Source organism: Schistocerca cancellata, chromosome 9, assembly GCF_023864275.1.
Source record: "Schistocerca cancellata isolate TAMUIC-IGC-003103 chromosome 9, iqSchCanc2.1, whole genome shotgun sequence".
NCBI classification, from domain to species: Eukaryota; Metazoa; Arthropoda; class Insecta; order Orthoptera; family Acrididae; genus Schistocerca; species Schistocerca cancellata.
Window position 1 is genome coordinate 482,324,357 of NC_064634.1, and position 19,018 is coordinate 482,343,374.

The window sequence follows — 19,018 nt, forward strand, 5'->3', positions numbered from 1 at the left end:
TGTGTGTCTTGCGAGCCACTTGTCGTAAAGAATTGTGTGGTGATCGAATGAGGGTTTACCGCACCTGATCTCCTTTTCTGTGACTCGTGGATGTTCGGGGTCGTCCAAAACGTTTGTTGTTGGGGTTGTGAACGGTTTCATTTGCTTCATATTTGTATCTGATGCGAGCAATAATCCAATGCGTTGGTGGCGGTTTATCGAAGTTCCTTTTGACCCATCTTTACACTTCTGGAGCGTTTTAGGTTTTCCAATAACATTTACGGGCAAACTTCCTCTCTTCAAAGCTAAATTGTTCTCCTGTAATTTTGTTCCATTAGGTACACCTGAAAAAACGAAAAAGTTAGCACGTTATGGGCAGTCGAAGTGTTAGTACATTTTTTAGACACCCCGTAGTTCTCACCACACCTTCTCTTTTTCGATTTTGGAGTACCGCCTTCCCCTCCGCTAGCTGATGGACGATTGGCGTCTGCAAGTTTGTCACTAACCAGGAACCGCTTGATACAGTACTCAAGTCCTCGTTTCGAAGTCTGGAAAACTTTAATGAGGCCTCGAGCTAACACGAGTCAAAACTTTTACTGCGCGCGATAGTTAGGGACGCAGCGATCAAAGTGCAGCCGGCAACGGGCGTTTCCGCAGACGGCCCACATCGCTCAGCCCTGCTGGTCGTTTCAGACAATGCTAAAACTATGGCCACCCTTGTACGCTACACGCCCTCTCCCTTTCCCTCCCTCCTCCATTTGAAATTGCGCGCCCCACAATCTGAGAACCACTGCTGCAGGATATAAAATCAGTAGGGAAGGCTGGAATAAATCCAAGAAATAATTCATGACATAATATGTAACTGCTGCTCTCAGATGAAGACGTTGGCATAGGAAACAAATTCTTGGCGGGACGAGTCAAAGCAGTTCCAATGTCCAAAGGAAAGCATTTAAAAAATTGTGAAAAATAAGATACGATAATTTATGATGCATGATGTTTAAGTTAAATTTCGGAGCTTAATAGAACGTGTTTAAAGCAAGACGAACAGTAAACTACTTTCAATAAAAGAACTGGTGATAAATAATACACAACGACACAAACAGTAGGGGTAGTTACATTGCAGTAGCAGCGGAGACTTCAAGTGCAAACATAAACAGGCACCTAGGTTTGAAATACTTGACAGGTTCACAGTGGCTGCAGATATTGGTTAGCTCGTTGTGGGCTATTAAATGGTTCAAAAGACTCTGAGCAGTATGGGACTTAACATCTTAGGTCATCAGTCCCCTAGAAATTAGAACTACTTAAACCTAACTAACCTAAGGATATCACAAATATCCATGCCCGAGGCAGGATTCGAACCTGCGATCGTAGCGGTCACGCGGTTCCACACTGAAGCGCATAGAACCGCTCGGCCACTCCGGCCGGCGGCTATTAAATCATTTAAGCAGAAATTAATAATGGTTAGCTCGTTGTGAGCTATTAAATATCGACCATTTTATACTATAGATCATTTAAGCAGAAATTAATAATGGTTAGCTCGATGTGGGCTATTAAATTTCGACCATCTTATCCTATAGATCATTTAGCCCGCCCGGTTGCCCGTGCAGTATAAAGCACGAGCGGGAAGGAGAACCTGGAATCCGGCACGAATCCGTCCGGCGGATTTGTGTCGAGGTCTGGTGAACCGGCCAGCCTGTGGATGGTTTTTAGGCGGTTTTCCATCTGCCTCGGCGAATGCGGGCTGGTTCCCCTTATTCCGCCTCAGTTACACTACGTCGGCGATTGCTCCGCAAACAAGTTCTCCACGTACGCGTACACCACCATTACTCCACCACGCTAACATAGGGGTTACACCCGTCTGCCGTGAGACTTTCACTGGGGGGTCCACCGGGAGCCGAACCGCACAATAACCTTGGGTTCGGTGTGGGGCGGCGGAGGGGTGAAGTGGACTGCTGTATTCGTCATTGGGTTGTGGACCACTGCGGCTGCTGCGGGGACGGAGCCTCTCCGTCGTTTCTAGGCCCCCGGTTAACATACAATACAATACAATGCAATACAATAGATCATTTACGCAGAAATTAATAATGGTTAGCTCGTTGTGGGCTATTAAATATCGACCATCTTATACTATAGATCATTTAAGCAGAAATTAATAATGATCGTCGTGTATCTAAACCTAAACAATGACGCAGAGCACTGTAATGGTACTTCAATTACGTAACCATTATGGTACCTCACCTGAACCTCTCGATACCAGTAATATTCTACTGTGTTTCTGTTAATTACTTAACGTATTTCTGAGACAACATTCAGATTTGATTTCACTTTTGATACATCGATATGTTTATATTGCAATGATATTATTCTTATGTGTATTCTTTCTTTTGTCACTATGATCTTTGACGTACTTGTTACTCTGATTTTTGGGCGCGTAAGCGATTATTAGTAGGTTGTTAACTTGTTAGAGAATCGGACGTTGAGAAAGTCTAGTCTTGGACGTCATGTTGGAAAGATGCATATTGTAGTTGGCTTATAAAATGTGAGGAAGATGTTTTCATGTATGTTTTGCATTGTGAAGTGATGTTTTGTGTGTTACGTGATATTGCAATAAAAGCAATTAAAAGGAAGTGTAACTTAATTTCGGAGTGCTGATTATTTTTTTACATCACCATTGTCCAGCAAAAGTGTAATCTTGAAGAATGGTTTGTGAAGCGCATCTACAAAACTTTTAAATATAGCAGAATAAAACCTAGGCCTCTTTGCATCCGAGTTTGGAATCATAATCACCTAGATTTTCAACGATTGAACCATGATAATACGAGAACAGCGTAGGAAACACAAAAAGATGAGTGCCTAGTTTTTTCATTATTACATGAAATGACTATTAACTGTGCTCTAATGGCACCTAACACACAGTATGACTGATGTGCCCGAAAATGCAGTATTTAGTAGCGTGAGCAACACCACAATCGTTATTAAATGCTGACCTTTGTTGCGGTAGGGTTGTTAGAGCACGAACTAACCGGCAAACGGTTCCTGTTCTTACCATCACCCTGTGTACCTCTATGAGGTCTCTGCTCGCCGAATAACCAAATTACGACAGCTTCTGTAACATTTGTAACAGATAATATCATTGAGACACAGGACGAGAGTGGAGGCTGGACGTTGACCCAACACAGAGTGTGAACAGAATCTGTCAGCTGTCAGGTATCGTTATACAGTGCTAGAGTGAGCAACGCACGTTTTTTTACAAAATGTTGTCTTTGCTGAGGTTGATCACGTTGAGTAAATTCATTTCTCTGACGTGGCAGAGAAACTAGTATTCTGCCCCTCGAGCGTAATGACTAGTATAATTTCAGGGTGATAATTATTGAACTATATGAAAATAACGTAAATTATTTATAAGCTACGGTGTGCACACACTTTATTCAACATGTAAAGGTCACTACAGATATTCGAATTTAGGTTATGTCATGTTCGAAATGCCTGCCATCATTGGCGATGATGTGGTGTGACACAGACGAATAGCGAAATTCTGCATGACCCGTTGAATTTACGGATCGTAGATGCTGCCCATGACCTCCTGAACGGCTGTTTCCAGCTCAGCAATCGTTCTGTTGTTGCTATACGCGTTTTCTTTAGTATAGGGCCACAAACAGGAGTCGCATGTGTTCAGGTCCGGAGAATATGATGGGCTATCGAGGCCCATGCCAGTGGCCTCTGGGTACCCCAGAGCCAGAATGCGGTCCCCAACGTGCTCCTCCAGGACCTCAAACACTCTTGTGCTTCGATGGGGTCGAGCTCCGTCTTTATTGAACCACCTATTGTCGAAATCAGGTCACTGTGGATAAGGGGGTGAAATTATCTTCCAAAACCTCACCGTGACACAATGGAATATCGAATCGATTATTTCACGACTGGACACTGCACTCCACACAGTTACCTGTTGAGGGTGAAGAGACTTCCCGATTGTGGGCGAGCGGTTCTAGGCGCTTCAGTCTGGAGCCGTGCGTCCGCTACGGTCGCAGGTTCGAATCCTGCCTCGGCCATGGATGTGTGTGATGTCCTTAGGTTAGTTAGCTTTTAGTAGTTCTACGTTCTAGGGGACTGATTACCTCAGATGTTAAGTCCCATAGTGCTCAGAGCCATTTGAACCATTTTTAGACTTCCCGACAGCGAAATGCGGAGTCTCTGTCTCCAAAATGCGACAATTTTGCTTATTGACAAACCCGTCCAAATGACAGCAGCTTTCGTCTCTAAACCAAACTATGCATGCGCGTATTAATTCCCATCATGCCCCAGTGTTAACAGTGCAGTTTGAACGTCCTAGCGCAACCAGTTCAGAAGTTATTAAGATTTTTATTTCGTATAGTTCAGTACTTGTCACCCAGTAAAGTACCAATTTTAAATAGCAACGGTTTAAATAACCTGACATCACATTTAAAAGTGCAGAATAACCTCCGAGCTCCGATACAGTTGAGAAAGGAAGTTGATTAGCGTTTCTGTGTCACCTTCTTCCTTCTTGTAGAGGGTGTTTCAAAAAGGACTTTACAACTTTAAAAATTCATCTAAATTTATTGACAGTAGATATAAAGCTGGGTTTAGTGTTATTTTGTAGGTAAAAACATTGTTGTTTAAAAAAATATGTAGCCTAAGTCCATCCGAATGGTTATTAGGGTTTTGTGTAAACATCTGAGGTAAATTGGTCAATAATGATGACCTACATTAATTTTTTATATAGTATCTCTGTTGTGAATTGGCAGGAGCCAGTTCACAGTGTTTGGAGGAAGCCGAAAGGCACGCGATTAAGCTCACGCAGGCTTGCGTGAGGTCTGGAACAGGTCAGAGAAATAAGACTAGCAAAACAAGAGTAACTGGTAGAATACTTAACTTTAATCCACAATTGGTGAACATCTCTCGTTACTGTATAGGCTTCACATATTAATTATCAAATGCTATGGCGCCTTGCTAGGTCGTAGCAAATGACGTAGCTGAAGGCTATGCTAACTATCGTCTCGGCAAATGAGAGCGTATTTGTCAATGTAGCTTCGCTAGCAAGTCGGCTGTACAACTGGGGCGAGTGCTAGGAAGTCTCACTCGACCTCCCGTGTGACGGCGCTCGGTCTGCCATCACTAACAGTCGCGACGCGCGGGTCCGTCGTATACTAGCGGACCGCGGCCGATTTAAAAGCTACCACCTAGCAAGTATGGTGTCTGGCGGTGACACCACAATCTATATATAACATATATATTAAAAATGTAGCGAATGTCGGTTACTGTGTTAATTGGTGTAGAATGTACAAATTTGAAGTAAATCGGTCAAGAACACACAACCATCATCATAGTAGTAAATGGCGTTATGTCGATCATCACCACAATCGTGATCATCACGATAATCATAGTCATCACATCAAGATACCTGGCATGATCATGATCATGATAATAACAATTATGGTGATCAGCATCACGAAACCATCACCATAACGGCAACTGTCAAACTCATGATCATCACAACGATCATTGTCATCACGATCATTACCATTACGATCATCACCATAATAACCAACATCATCGTTACCATCATCACCGTGATCATCATTGTCTCCTAACCCATCTTTCAGAAATTTAGTGTGGTATACGAGGAGTTACACGAGAGTACAGATGAGATGTGTACTACACTCCTGGAAATAGAAAAAAGAACACATTGACACCGGTGTGTCAGACCCACCATACTTGCTCCGGACACTGCGAGAGGGCTGTACAAGCAATGATCACACGCACGGCACAGCGGACACACCAGGAACCGCGGTGTTGGCCGTCGAATGGCGCTAGCTGCGCAGCATTTGTGCACCGCCGCCGTCAGTGTCAGCCAGTTTGCCGTGGCATACGGAGCTCCATCGCAGTCTTTAACACTGGTAGCATGCCGCGACAGCGTGGACGTGAACCGTATGTGCAGTTGACGGACTTTGAGCGAGTGCGTATAGTGGGCATGCGGGAGGCCGGGTGGACGTACCGCCGAATTGCTCAACACGTGGGGCGTGAGGTCTCCAAGTACATCGATGTTGTCGCCAGTGGTCGGCGGAAGGTGTACGTGCCCGTCGACCTGGGACCGGACCGCAGCGACGCACGGATGCACGCCAAGACCGTAGGATCCTACGCAGTGCCGTAGGGGACCGCACCGCCACTTCCCAGCAAATTAGGGACACTGTTGCTCCTGGGGTAGCGGCGAGGAACATTCGCAACCGTCTCCATGAAGCTGGGCTACGGTTCCGCACACCGTTAGGCCGTCTTCCGCTCACGCCCCAACATCGTGCAGCCCGCCTCCAGTGGTGTCGCGACAGGCGTGAATGGAGGGACGAATGGAGACGTGTCGTCTTCAGCGATGAGAGTGGCTTCTGCCTTGGTGCCAATGATGGTTGTATGCGTGTTTGGCGCCGTGCAGGTGAGCGCCACAATCAGGACTGCATACGAACGAGGCACACAGGGCCAACACCCGGCATCATGGTGTGGGGAGCGATCTCCTACACTGGCCGTACACCACTGGTGATCGTCGAGGGGACACTGAATAGTGCACGGTACATCCAAACCGTCATCGAACCCATCGTTCTACCATTCCTAGACCGGCAAGGGAACTTGCTGTTCCAACAGGACAATGCACGTCCGCATGTATCCCGTGCCACCCAACGTGCTCTAGAAGGTGTAAGTCAACTACCCTGGTCAGCAAGATCTCCGGATCTGTCCCCCATTGAGCATGTTTGGGACTGGATGAAGCGTCGTCTCACGCGGTCTGCACGTCCAGCACGAACGCTGGTCCAACTGAGGCGCCAGGTGGAAATGGCATGGCAAGCCGTTCCACAGGACTACATCCAGCATCTCTACTATCGTCTCCATGGGAGAATAGCAGCCTGCATTGCTGCGAAAGGTGGATATACACTGTACTAGAGCCGACATTGTGCATGCTCTGTTGCCTGTGTCTATGTGCCTGTGGTTCTGTCAGTGTCATCATGTGATGTATCTGACCCCAGGAATGTGTCACTGAAGTTTCCCCTTCCTGGGACAATGAATTCACGGTGTTCTTATTTCAATTTCCAGGAGTGTATGTTTACAGACGTGTGGAGCACAGTTATGTATTTAGGTCTGTTGCATTGCAGGTGAGGATGAGCGGTGAGGAGGCGGTGTGGGACGTGCTGCAGGGCCACGTGACCGCTGCGCGCAGGCCCGCCCCCCGGCTGCTCAAGGTGTTCATCGCCTCCACCAGGACCGGTGAGTGGCACGCGCTCTGCTTGCCACAGCGCTGCACGCAAAGCTGCCGCTGTACCGCCACGTAGCTTCGCAACACACTACAGTGAATCTGACTTATAAAGGAAGCGATCTGATCAGCTTTGTTGTCCCACTGAAAGCCTCTCTTCATCAAACGAATTCCTGTATATTCGTTTTAATATGATGCCACTCCAGCTGTATAGAGGCGAACTGACTGAGTCGTGGCAGTATTTCCTGTGCAACTTCGAGCCCCACTTAGGAAGCCACAAGCAGTGGTGTCGCGTCACACCTTAGAACTTACGTACATTCCAGCAGTCGAGTGAAATCGAAATCCGGTAAAACAGGCGTATTCACTAATTTTGTATTTCGTTATAAAAGCTGTAGCTACACCGATCATCTAATACAGCTATTACATCGCTTCTTGAATGTACTCGTATATTTTGATTTCGGAACCGTTGGGGTACACATTATTTCTTTACTTGACAAACCGAAAGTTAACTACGGGAAAATTGGAGAGAAAATAAAATTTTCGTCCCTTACACTCAAATGACCAATGTTTTATGATTTTTTCCTAATTTTTATTTTCATTTTTCGGAAATACGGGATATTGTTTGTAAGAAACTTTTTCGGTTTAAGGTACAGGTTCTAACCCGCACATACAAAGCAACAAGAAATGTACTCCCGTATCCTTTCTCGTCGTAATACACAGTGCATGAGGGCTTAATTAAATGTAACGAATGCAAATAATTTTTGTCTTTAGTTGACTGTCCGGTTACGCAGTCTCGTAAACGGTTGGCCCTGACTGGTATTAGTACAAAATCTGACTGCACAGAATAACAACAAAGAATGAAAGAAAACTTCCGTTAACACAATTAACTAATTAAGTCCCCAGCAACTATAAAACCTACGAAACAACAAAACACAAGTGTAGCTGTTCTGTGTGTGGAAGTGTGATTCAACGTTCACATCTGGCACGGTTCTTCCTCAATAAGACCAGATATTTTAAACACCATTTGTACTGAAGCAATTAAAAAAAACCAGAAATACTATAATTGCACATAGAAACCACAAATATAGTCTAATACAAGAACACGAGCCAGATGCTTTGTTGACTGAACCTGTGACCAAGAGGCATTATTGTTTAAGACATTGAAATAATAAAAAAAGGAATTTTTTACCTTAATATATATTGACGAAAAGCACACTCTGATCATTACAGCATCCCCAATCCAACAATATCTGGTGTCTAGCCCATCAAAACAATATGACAACATCTGAACAAGCACTCTCCATGGGAACTTCTCAACAACGACACGCTACTGCCACATCTGAACAAGCACTCTCCACTACTACATCTCAACAAGCACTCTACACTACTACATCTCAACAAGCACTGCCTACCACCGCTTCTCAACAAGCACTGCCTGTGGAGGTGGCTGAATAATACTCTTTGGCGCAATCTCTGGCGCTGTGACTCAGTGTAGCCACCTTTCAACAGTTTCTCCCGCATTTCTGGTAGAAAGGTTTAAAACAGTTTCTCTTGCGAACACAGAACAGTACAGCGTTACCTCTCCTGTATACGACTGTAGTATATCCGAGTGAGTAAATTCGGCTCCTTCGTTTAGCTCCATATTCAGGTATGTGGTCTATATTTCTATGTATTACGTCCTGCTCAAGCAAATGAGCCGCTACGTTCTTTTCCTCAACATACTGCGCTGTGTCACTTGTGGTCAAACCATCAGCAATATTTGCTCGGGACTGCTGCAGAGACTTGTTCGTGTCACCAGTTTCGCGACGAGATATAAATATAAGCGGAGAATTAATTGCGCAGCAATAGAAGGCAAAGTCAATTAGACGCAGAAAGGATAATTTCGATTTGAGTGTTGGTCTGTAGAGTTACACAAGCACACCAGCCAAGTCCAGTCCTCACGTGTTTGTCCTACTGTCCTACAGTTTTGGAACATGCGACCTCAGTTTCTGACAGGTATTACTCTTTCGTCATTCTGCTGCAAACACACGGTACCCTTTCATTCATTTTTCCTCAACATAAGATTAACTGCGAAGCAAGAGTAGATTAGAAAAATACATAAGGTAGCTGTACTCTGAAGCAACAACCAATTACCACCCAGCAAAAAACAAGAAAACAAAAAAACCTCCATTTCTCTACTCCTGAGGTGACTTCCGAAAACTGAAATGAAAATGTAGGACAATGTCAAAAGACCAGGTAACTGTGGACTATTATTTGACATCAAACTCAGACACGAAGTCAGACAGACCCAGGCAGGTACAGAAATTAGTCTGATCTGCTGTCTAATACACACTGGTGGCGTGAGCCGTACGTACTAAGAATGTCTTCGCATGTCCTCATGCGTACCGACTGTGACGGCTAGTGATGAGGTCATTTCAGATCAGAAGGGCTCACCCTGTAACACGACTGTGCGTGGGAGCGACAGTTGAAAAGCGGCGGGACGCCCACAACACAATTACTCAGCCCTATTAAAATTTCCCCTCCAGCTCTGTACTAATTCCGCCGTAATTAGTAACAGCGAAAGGCGAGCCGCAAAATTAATTATAATGAGTGAAAATTAATTTTGTTTTGAATTAGTTGAAAAAATTGCGACTGCTCTGGAGTGAAATTTCGAATTTATTTTTGTCGGCGATCTGTTATTCACCACATACTCGTAGTTCTGGAAATTAAAATCCCCTTTTCAAAACGTGTTTACTGTACTTAATATGGCGCGAAACTATGTACATTCCGCAGGTCGCACATTATGCGATATTAATTTAATAACTGCTGTTCTTTCCAAGGTGTTTATCAGTACGTAGTAATTTTCTTACTGCTGACGTTTGTTTCCATTCAGAAGCGGCGAAGGATAAAAGTTTACGTCTGTATGCCTTCGTAGGCGCCCTGATATTCGTCTTGCTTTTTGATTTAAATGTACGACAACAATAGCAAAACTGTTTTCCAAGATTTCATGTTTACTTGATCTCTTAAAGGAACACACCGGGCTTTGGAAAGACAGCATTGTGTGAATAAATGCTGGAGACAGAAGTGGGTTGCTGCTGAATGACGCAGACCTCTTGTTCAAAGTACGGATCCAAAAAACAAGAACAATATAGACTAACTTTTCTGTTCGGAGCTGCTTCTGACTGGCTGAATTCTCTTGTAAGTTTTCGAGCAAACCTAAGTAGTCCATCTGCCCTCCTGGCAGCTGATGTTTGTTTACGTTGCGGATTACATATCTAACAAAAGCCGCATCCATATAGATAATCGGTGACCCGTGAGACCCATTTGAACATTATTTCTTTTATGTCGCTTTTTATCCATTAGCAAGTCACAGTGTCTAACATCTTCTACGAGCAATGAATAATGAAGTTTATGAAATAAAATGTGGTGTAATAAAGATAACATATAAAATAGGCTGGAAAATTTGGGTAAAAGAACGAAAAAAAGAATTACGTTGTGTTTTCTGGAAACCTAAACGTAGAAGCAGTTGCGCTAATCTGTTAATATTCGAAACAAATACGTGGAATGAGTCGCGATAGCGATGAACTTCTGTGAATAACGCTTTTTGTATTGCGATATGACAATTTTCGTCTCCAAGTCACAGTTGTGTTTCAGTTTCTGATGATGGCACAGCTGAAACATTTCTTGAAATGTTATAATAAATAAGAAAAGTCATTATGCAATCTAGACAGTACTAGTCGCAATAGACTCTCTGTAATATTTCCAAAAATCAGCTATAAATAGAAAGTGCTGCGTTTCATACGAATTATATTTAGTTTTGCTTATGGCCTGAACTTCGTACGTGCGCGGTAGAGACTGCAATCATACCATCCAAAGCAACGTCCTAAACTGAATAATTACAGACTCATACATTCAAAAAGCAGAAAAAATAAGAGTTAATGACCACTTTTACCAAAGTGTTGATAGAAATTAATTTCAAATCGAAGATTAATTATTGGTTAATTATCGTACACTAATCAAGGTATTCCAATGTTGTTGGAAGTATAACTCAGCAACAGGAATTATTTCGGAAATTAACAAAATGGTAGAAAGAAACAATATTCACCATTGGTAATAGACATAGTGGAACATTCTTAAAAATAAAGTACGAAAGTTCATAGCGTTTCTTTGCAGGAACGTAAATAATCAGCCTTATGGGCAGAATGAATGAAACGACATGAAGGGCGATCAGTGTTACAAGTTAAAACATTAGCACCGAATTACACTGACTGAAAAACGGTAACCACATTGTTTTGAACTTCATTTCGCAGCAGCTGCTTTCAGGGCAGCACCTGCCTTGGACTGGCTTAATACAGTTGCATAGTTGTCATTGATCCCACCGACTATACCTTAAATGATATTTTGTTCTTCCTCTGTCCAGAGTACGGAATTACTACGTGATTCTTTATAAACGAACAGAATCATAGCGCTATGCAAAAAATATACTACCTGTACATATTTTGGAATTGCTCTCAGTGTCGCGTTGATTGCTTGAACTGACACGAAATTTCTACAAAGTAGGGTGAGTACATTCTAATATCTTAAAAAAAAAAGGCAGTAAACGTGAAAAATGTAGAAAGTGTAGCTCATGTTCAAACAGTTGGAAGTTAGGACCACACCTGCATTACTTTCATGGCGAAGAATCATTGAAAATACACGAATCAGTTAATGAAGTGAGTAAAATGGTTCAAGAGGAATATGTACCAATGTTCAACACGCAGACAAAAGGGCTGAGATGTTATAAGGCACGGGATACCTCCAACTATCGTGTCGGCGTAGTGCAGCATCTCAACATGGAACGGACTGAAACAGTCACTGGAAGCCCATGCAGAAATATTCATCATCATCATCATCATCATCATTTAAAACTGATTATGCCTTTCAGCGTTCAGTCTGGAACATAGCCCCCCTTATACAGTTCCTCCATGATCCCCTATTCAGTGCTAACATTGGTGCCTCTTCTGATGTTAAACCTATTACTTCAAAATCATTCTTAACCGAATCCAGGTACCTTCTCCTCGGTCTGCCCCGACTCCTCCTACCATCTACTGCTGAATCCATGAGTCTCTTGGGTAACCTTGCTTCTCCCATGCGTGTAACATGACCCCACCATCTAAGCCTGTTCGCCCTGACTGCTACATCTATAGAGTTCATTCCCAGTTTTTCTTTGATTTCCTCATTGTGGACACCCTCCTGCCATTGTTCCCATCTACTAGTACCTGCAATCATCCTAGCTACCTTCATATCCGTAACCTCAACCTTGTTGATTAAGGTAACCTGAATCCACCCAGCTTTCGCTCCCATACAACGAAGTTGGTCGAAAGATTGAACGGAGCACAGATAACTTAGTCTTTGGTACTGACTTCCTTCTTGCACAAGAGAGTAGATCGTAGCTGAGCGCTCACTGCATTAGCTTTGCTACACCTAGCTTCCAGTTCTTTCACTATGTTGCCGTCCTGTGAGAATATGCATCCTAAGTACTTGAAACCGTCCACCTGTTCTAACTTTGTTCCTCCTATTTGGCACTCAATCCGTTTATATTTCTTACCCACTGACATTACTTTCGTTTTGGAGATGCTAATCTTCATACCGTAGTCCTTACATTTCTGATCTAGCTCTGAAATATTACTTTGCAAACTTTCAATCGAATCTGCCATCACAACTAAGTCATCCGCATATGCAAGACTGCTTATTTTGTGTTCACATATCTTAATCTCACCCAGCCAGTCTATTTTTTTCAACATATGATCCATAAATAATATGAACAACAGTGGAGTCAGGTTGCAGCCTTGTCTTACCCCTGAAACTACTCTGAACCATGAACTCTAACTGCTGCCTGACTATCCATGTAAAGACCTTTAATTGCATGAAAAAGTTTGCCTCCTATTCCATAATCTCGTGGAACAGACAATAACTTCCTCCTAGGAACCTGGTCATATGCCTTTCCTAGATCTATAAAGCATAGATACAATTCCCTGTTCCACTCATAACACTTCTCCGTTATTTGCCGTAAGCTAAAGATCTGGTCCTGACATCCTCTAAGAGGCCTAAACCCACGCTGATTTTCATCCAATTGGTCCTCAACTAATACTCGCACTTTCCTTTCAACATTACCTGCGAAGATTTTACCCAGAACGCTGATTAAAGAGATACCTCTGTAGTTGTTACAATCTTTTCTGTTTCCATGTTTAAAGATTGGTGTGATTACTGCTTTTGTCCAGTCTGATGGAACCTGTCCCGACTCCCAGGCCGTTTCAATTATCCTGTGTAGCCATTTAAGACCTGAAATTCCACTGTATTTGATGAGTTCCGACTTAATTTCATCCGTTGTTTAATACAAACGTAGGCTTCCGCGACCATTGTCACAGTCAATACATTTTTTCTGGGTCTGTGAAAAAACTACCGACGTTCTGGTCACTGTTCCAAGTGATCGTCTTCAGAGTGTTTTTTTTTTACCGAAGAAGGTCACTTCTGCATGTAACGTGAAGAAAGTTGCTTCTATAGCCGTCCATATACGCGAAATTATTGCCAGTGCAGGAAGCTGGGCAGGCAGTGTGACCTCTCGATGTCGTTCGATAAATGTTCGATGGGAATTATGTCAGGCGATTCTCTAGAATTGTCCAGAATGTCCTTCAAAGCAATCGCGAACAATTGTGGACCGGTTACATGGCGCACTGCGTTCCTTAAATATTCCATCTTTCTCTGGGGACACTAGCTCCATTAATGCCTGCAAATGGTCTCCAAGTAGCCCAACATAATCATTTCCAGTCAAGGGTCGGTTCAGTTGGACCAGAGGACCCAGTCCACTCCATGTAAAATACAGCCGACGCCATCATGAAGCAAAAATTGACAAATTAGGCCCACAGCTTTGTGGGGTCTGCGCCACATTCGAACTCAACCATCAACTCTTGCAAATTAAATTCGGGATTCATCTGACCAGGCCAGTTTTCCAGCATCTAGGGTCCAACTGATATGGTCACGAGCCCACGAGAGGCGCTGCAGGCGATGTCGTACTGTTTTAGCAAAGGCACTTGCGTCGGCCGTCTGCTGCCATAGTCCCTTCACACCAAATTCGCCCTCACTTTCCTAATACACTCCTGGAAATTGAAATAAGAACACCGTGAATTCATTGTCCCAGGAAGGGGAAACTTTATTGACACATTCCTGGGGTCAGATACATCACATGATCACACTGACAGAACCACAGGCACATAGACACAGGCAACAGAGCATGCACAATGTCGGCACTAGTACAGTGTATATCCACCTTTCGCAGCAATGCAGGCTGCTATTCTCCCATGGAGACGATCGTAGAGATGCTGGATGTAGTCCTGTGGAACGGCTTGCCATGCCATTTCCACCTGGCGCCTCAGTTGGACCAGCGTTCGTGCTGGACGTGCAGACCGCGTGAGACGACGCTTCATCCAGTCCCAAACATGCTCAATGGGGGACAGATCCGGAGATCTTGCTGACCAGGGTAGTTGACTTACACCTTCTAGAGCACGTTGGGTGGCACGGGATACATGCGGACGTGCATTGTCCTGTTGGAACAGCAAGTTCCCTTGCCGGTCTAGGAATGGTAGAACGATGGGTTCGATGACGGTTTGGATGTACCGTGCACTATTCAGTGTCCCCTCGACGATCACCAGTGGTGTACGGCCAGTGTAGGAGATCGCTCCCCACACCATGATGCCGGGTGTTGGCCCTGTGTGCCTCGGTCGTATGCAGTCCTGATTGTGGCGCTCACCTGCACGGCGCCAAACACGCATACGACCAACATTGGCACCAAGGCAGAAGCGACTCTCATCGCTGAAGACGACACGTCTCCATTCGTCCCTCCATTCACGCCTGTCGCGACACCACTGGAGGCGGGCTGCACGATGTTGGGGCGTGAGCGGAAGACGGCCTAACGGTGTGCGGGACCGTAGCCCAGCTTCATGGAGACGGTTGCGAATGGTCCTCGCCGATACCCCAGGAGCAACAGTGTCCCTAATTTGCTGGGAAGTGGCGGTGCGGTCCCCTACGGCACTGCGTAGGATCCTACGGTCTTGGCGTGCATCCGTGCGTCGCTGCGGTCCGGTCCGAGGTCGACGGGCACGTGCACCTTCCGCCGACCACTGGCGACAACATCGATGTACTGTGGAGACCTCACGCCCCACGTGTTGAGCAATTCGACGGTACGTCCACCCGGCCTCCCGCATGCCCACTATACGCCATCGCTCAAAGTCCGTCAACTGCACATACGGTTCACGTCTACGCTGTCGCGGCATGCTACCAGTGTTAAAGACTGCGATGGAGCTCCGTATGCCACGGCAAACTGGCTGACACTGACGGCGGCGGTGCACAAATGCTGCGCAGCTAGCGCCATTCGACGGCCAACACCGCGGTTCTTGGTGTGTCCGCTGTGCCGTGCGTGTGATCATTGCTTGTACAGCCCTCTCGCAGTGTCCGGAGCAAGTATGGTGGGTCTGACACACCGGTGTCAGTGTGTTCTTTTTTCCATTTCCAGGAGTGTACATACGCTCGTCGTACATTCCGGATTGATTTCTGCGGATAGTTCACGCCAAGTTGCTTGTCTGTACTTGTCTGTTAGCACTGACAACTCTACGCAAACGTCGCTACTCTCGGCCGTTAAGAGAAGGTCGTCGATCACTGCGTTATCCGTGGTGAGAGGCAACAGCTCGACACACTTTTGACACAGTGGACCTCGGATTACTGAATTCCCTATCGATTCCCGGAATGGAATGTTCCATCGCGTAGCTCTAGTTACCGTTCCGAGTCCACAATCTGTCATTTCCCGTCGTTCGGACATAATCGCATCGGAAAGCTATTCACGTGAAATACCAGCATACAAATGACAGCTCCTCGAAGACAATACCCTTTTATACCCTGTGTACGCGATGCTACCATCATCTGTATATGAGCATATCGCTAGCGCATGACTTCTGACACATCACGCTAGAATTAAAGAAAGTTCACAGGAACTGTATAGTGCAAAGACGTACTGTAGAAGGAAAAGAGACAATGAAGATGATAGGGCATAACAGAAACAAGGAGAGCGACTTTCTTTTGATATCAATGACGCATGTTTACACAATATAGGTGAGCCGAGGGAAGCGTTAGTTAGAGATAGGCATACACAGAAATTTGTGGAAAAATTTCTTAGCAGTCTAAGTGGCAAGATAACTGACACAAAAGCAACGGGAATACAGTATTAAGATGCACGAGGGACTTAATTTTGTACGGATAGACAAAGGTCATAAAATTCAATGCGCATTACAGGAAACGTATGTAAGAAATATGAAACTCGGCACAGGATAGAAAGTAGTGTAGGACGGAAACAAAAGCAATGTAAAAACTAATGACTAGGAAAACTCTAAGAAATGACTGCAAATGCCCGATAAATCGTATTTCGTCCCCCATCTGAAATAAAGTAGATTGAGGAAACATATGTTCCACAATATGCCGCTGGCTTTACACGACAGCTTGTGGGATTAGCATGGGAAGAAGTTTTCTGCGGCGTGATAATGCGGCAATAGCGGCGTGGTTCCTCTTGCCTTTATTAATATGTCGACGACACTCTTGGAATGGCTAGAATTTAATATCGCCGGCCTAGAGACGCTGTGTCCGCCACACCTACTGACGTCAGAGTGAGTAATAAAAATGAGAGATGTTGCACGAAGCCAGCTCTAGACCCGTGACATCGCCTCATTACGTGGCACCAAGAGACCCGTTTTGGAGCCAGTCTCAGAAAACTGAATGTCTCAATCACGTATGTTTCTCATTACTTTCCTTACGTTTCCATTTCATTAATGATGAATATTTTGTCACACGCACACGCTTTTGCACTCAGAGGCACATTATTTTAACTCTAAAATGGTAGAATAGCCACGATTTTGTAATTCGCTTTAGTTGTTGCGGTCTACAGACTGAAAACTCGTTTTATAGAGTTCTCCACGCCAGTCTACCCTACCTTTTCGTTCTGTATGACTACTACAACCTACAGCCATTTCACCTGTTTACTGTATTCAAGACTTGGTCTCCCTCCAGATTTATTACCTCCAAACTTCCCTCCGCAAGCAAACTGGCGACTCCTTGATGCCTTAAGAGCATAAGTTTCAAAAAATCGTCTTTTTAATTTTTGTCTTAAAAAATTGTCTGTAGGTTTCTGAACGACAAAATGTTTACTTCGAGGAAATTGTACCGAAGAAAGCCCAGAAATTGGGAGAATTCATAAGTGCCTGAACACTTCACGACGCCCCCATGTCGTGAAGACAGCATTGTTAAAACAGAATTTTACTCTTACTTCCTTGTATCTTTTATGAATTCCTTGTCTCTAATGTATTAATGTCACAAGGTTCTTAGATAAATAGGTACATGGTAGGACTCAAAACCCAAATGAGAGTTTCAAGAACCGTATTTGGAAATACATACAACAAGCTTCTCTTGAATGAGTAAATACTTTGAAAATAGCTGTGCTGGATGATCTGATGTGTTTCAGTGTTGATGCGGTGTCAACGTTTAAGATTATGGCAATGGTGGGAGTGCCTGGTGGACTAAATGCGCAAAGAACTTTAATTACCACTGATCGCAGAACACCCATGAACACAAAAAGATCTATTTTGGGACTGACCAAAGAAGCAAGAATAACAATAAGAAGTCTGAAAAAGAAAAGTTTGGGGGAAAACACAAACAAGATGAATATGGACGTGGGATGCATTAGTCCTATGCAGGATAGGTAGAGAAACAAACTTTAACTTGAATTTCCCTCAAGTTCACGTTTTTGATGTTATGGTACACCTAGGTTAAAAACTGTTAAACACAGAGAGCTGAATCTTTGTATACCGTTTTAAAACATACTTAGCTAAAAATTAGACTGTTCGTACAACTCAAATTTGAAAATAAAATTCTTTTTTAAAGAAAAACAACGAGCTAATTCCTAAATTTTTCCTAATCATTAGTAAAAACATTTTGAAATATAATTTATGACTGAAACTTTCTTTTAAAAGTCTCCTTTAAACATTGTAGTATAAGGAATTTGCAGAAAGAAAATTAAACTTCCATTTTGTTTTTGTTTCGAGATGTGTGTACTTACGCTATATATAAACAATTAACATGTTTCCTTTTAACTGCAAAACAAAATACAATTCAGAGAAAGTGTGAGACCAAATGCTCCCACAAGGTCTGTTAAAAGATGGTAAGCACTTCATCGGCCTACAACTCTTATTATTTGAGCTACACTATTTAGAAAACTGACAGTTTTTTTTTTTCAAGATTTCCCAGGGACTTCACGAAAAAGTCCCCTTAACATGTAACCTGCCAACCGATCCCTTACTTTAATCAAGAAGTTTCTTGAATTTATATTTCCGCAATTGATTTCAGTACTTCATCGTAAGTTAGTCGTATTACCCATCTAACTTTTAGGATTATTCTACAGCAAAATATTTCAAAAGCTCCTATTCCCTTCTTGTCTGAACTGTTTATCGTCTATGTTCTTCTTTCATATAGGGGTACACTCCAGTAGGATACTTTCAGAAAAGAATTCCTTATATTAAAACTTAGTTTTCCTGTTGACTTTGGTTCCAAATAAAAAGCAATTCATGTACTACATCTAGTACGTCTTTTCCTAATCAAATTCATTCAGCATCGCCTTATTTACTTCGAGTACATTCCATTACCTTTGCTTTAGTTTTGTCTATGTCCTTTTTATTTTGTGTTAAATAAATGCATATAGCTGGAAACATTTACTTAACAGCTAGCCTATTGCTGCCA

The 19,018-nt window shown here is 43.7% G+C and overlaps 1 protein-coding gene across 1 annotated transcript in view; it reads left to right on the forward strand.

The window, feature by feature from the left end:
• The window catches only part of LOC126101510 (NACHT and WD repeat domain-containing protein 2-like), a 1,881,963-nt gene that overhangs the window by 1,295,478 nt on the left and 567,467 nt on the right, over positions 1-19,018 (forward strand). The window contains exon 5 of the mRNA XM_049912154.1: positions 7,131-7,242. Coding sequence (XP_049768111.1) covers positions 7,137-7,242 — 106 coding nt within the window. The 5' untranslated portion in view covers positions 7,131-7,136. The remainder of the gene's footprint in view (positions 1-7,130; positions 7,243-19,018) is intronic.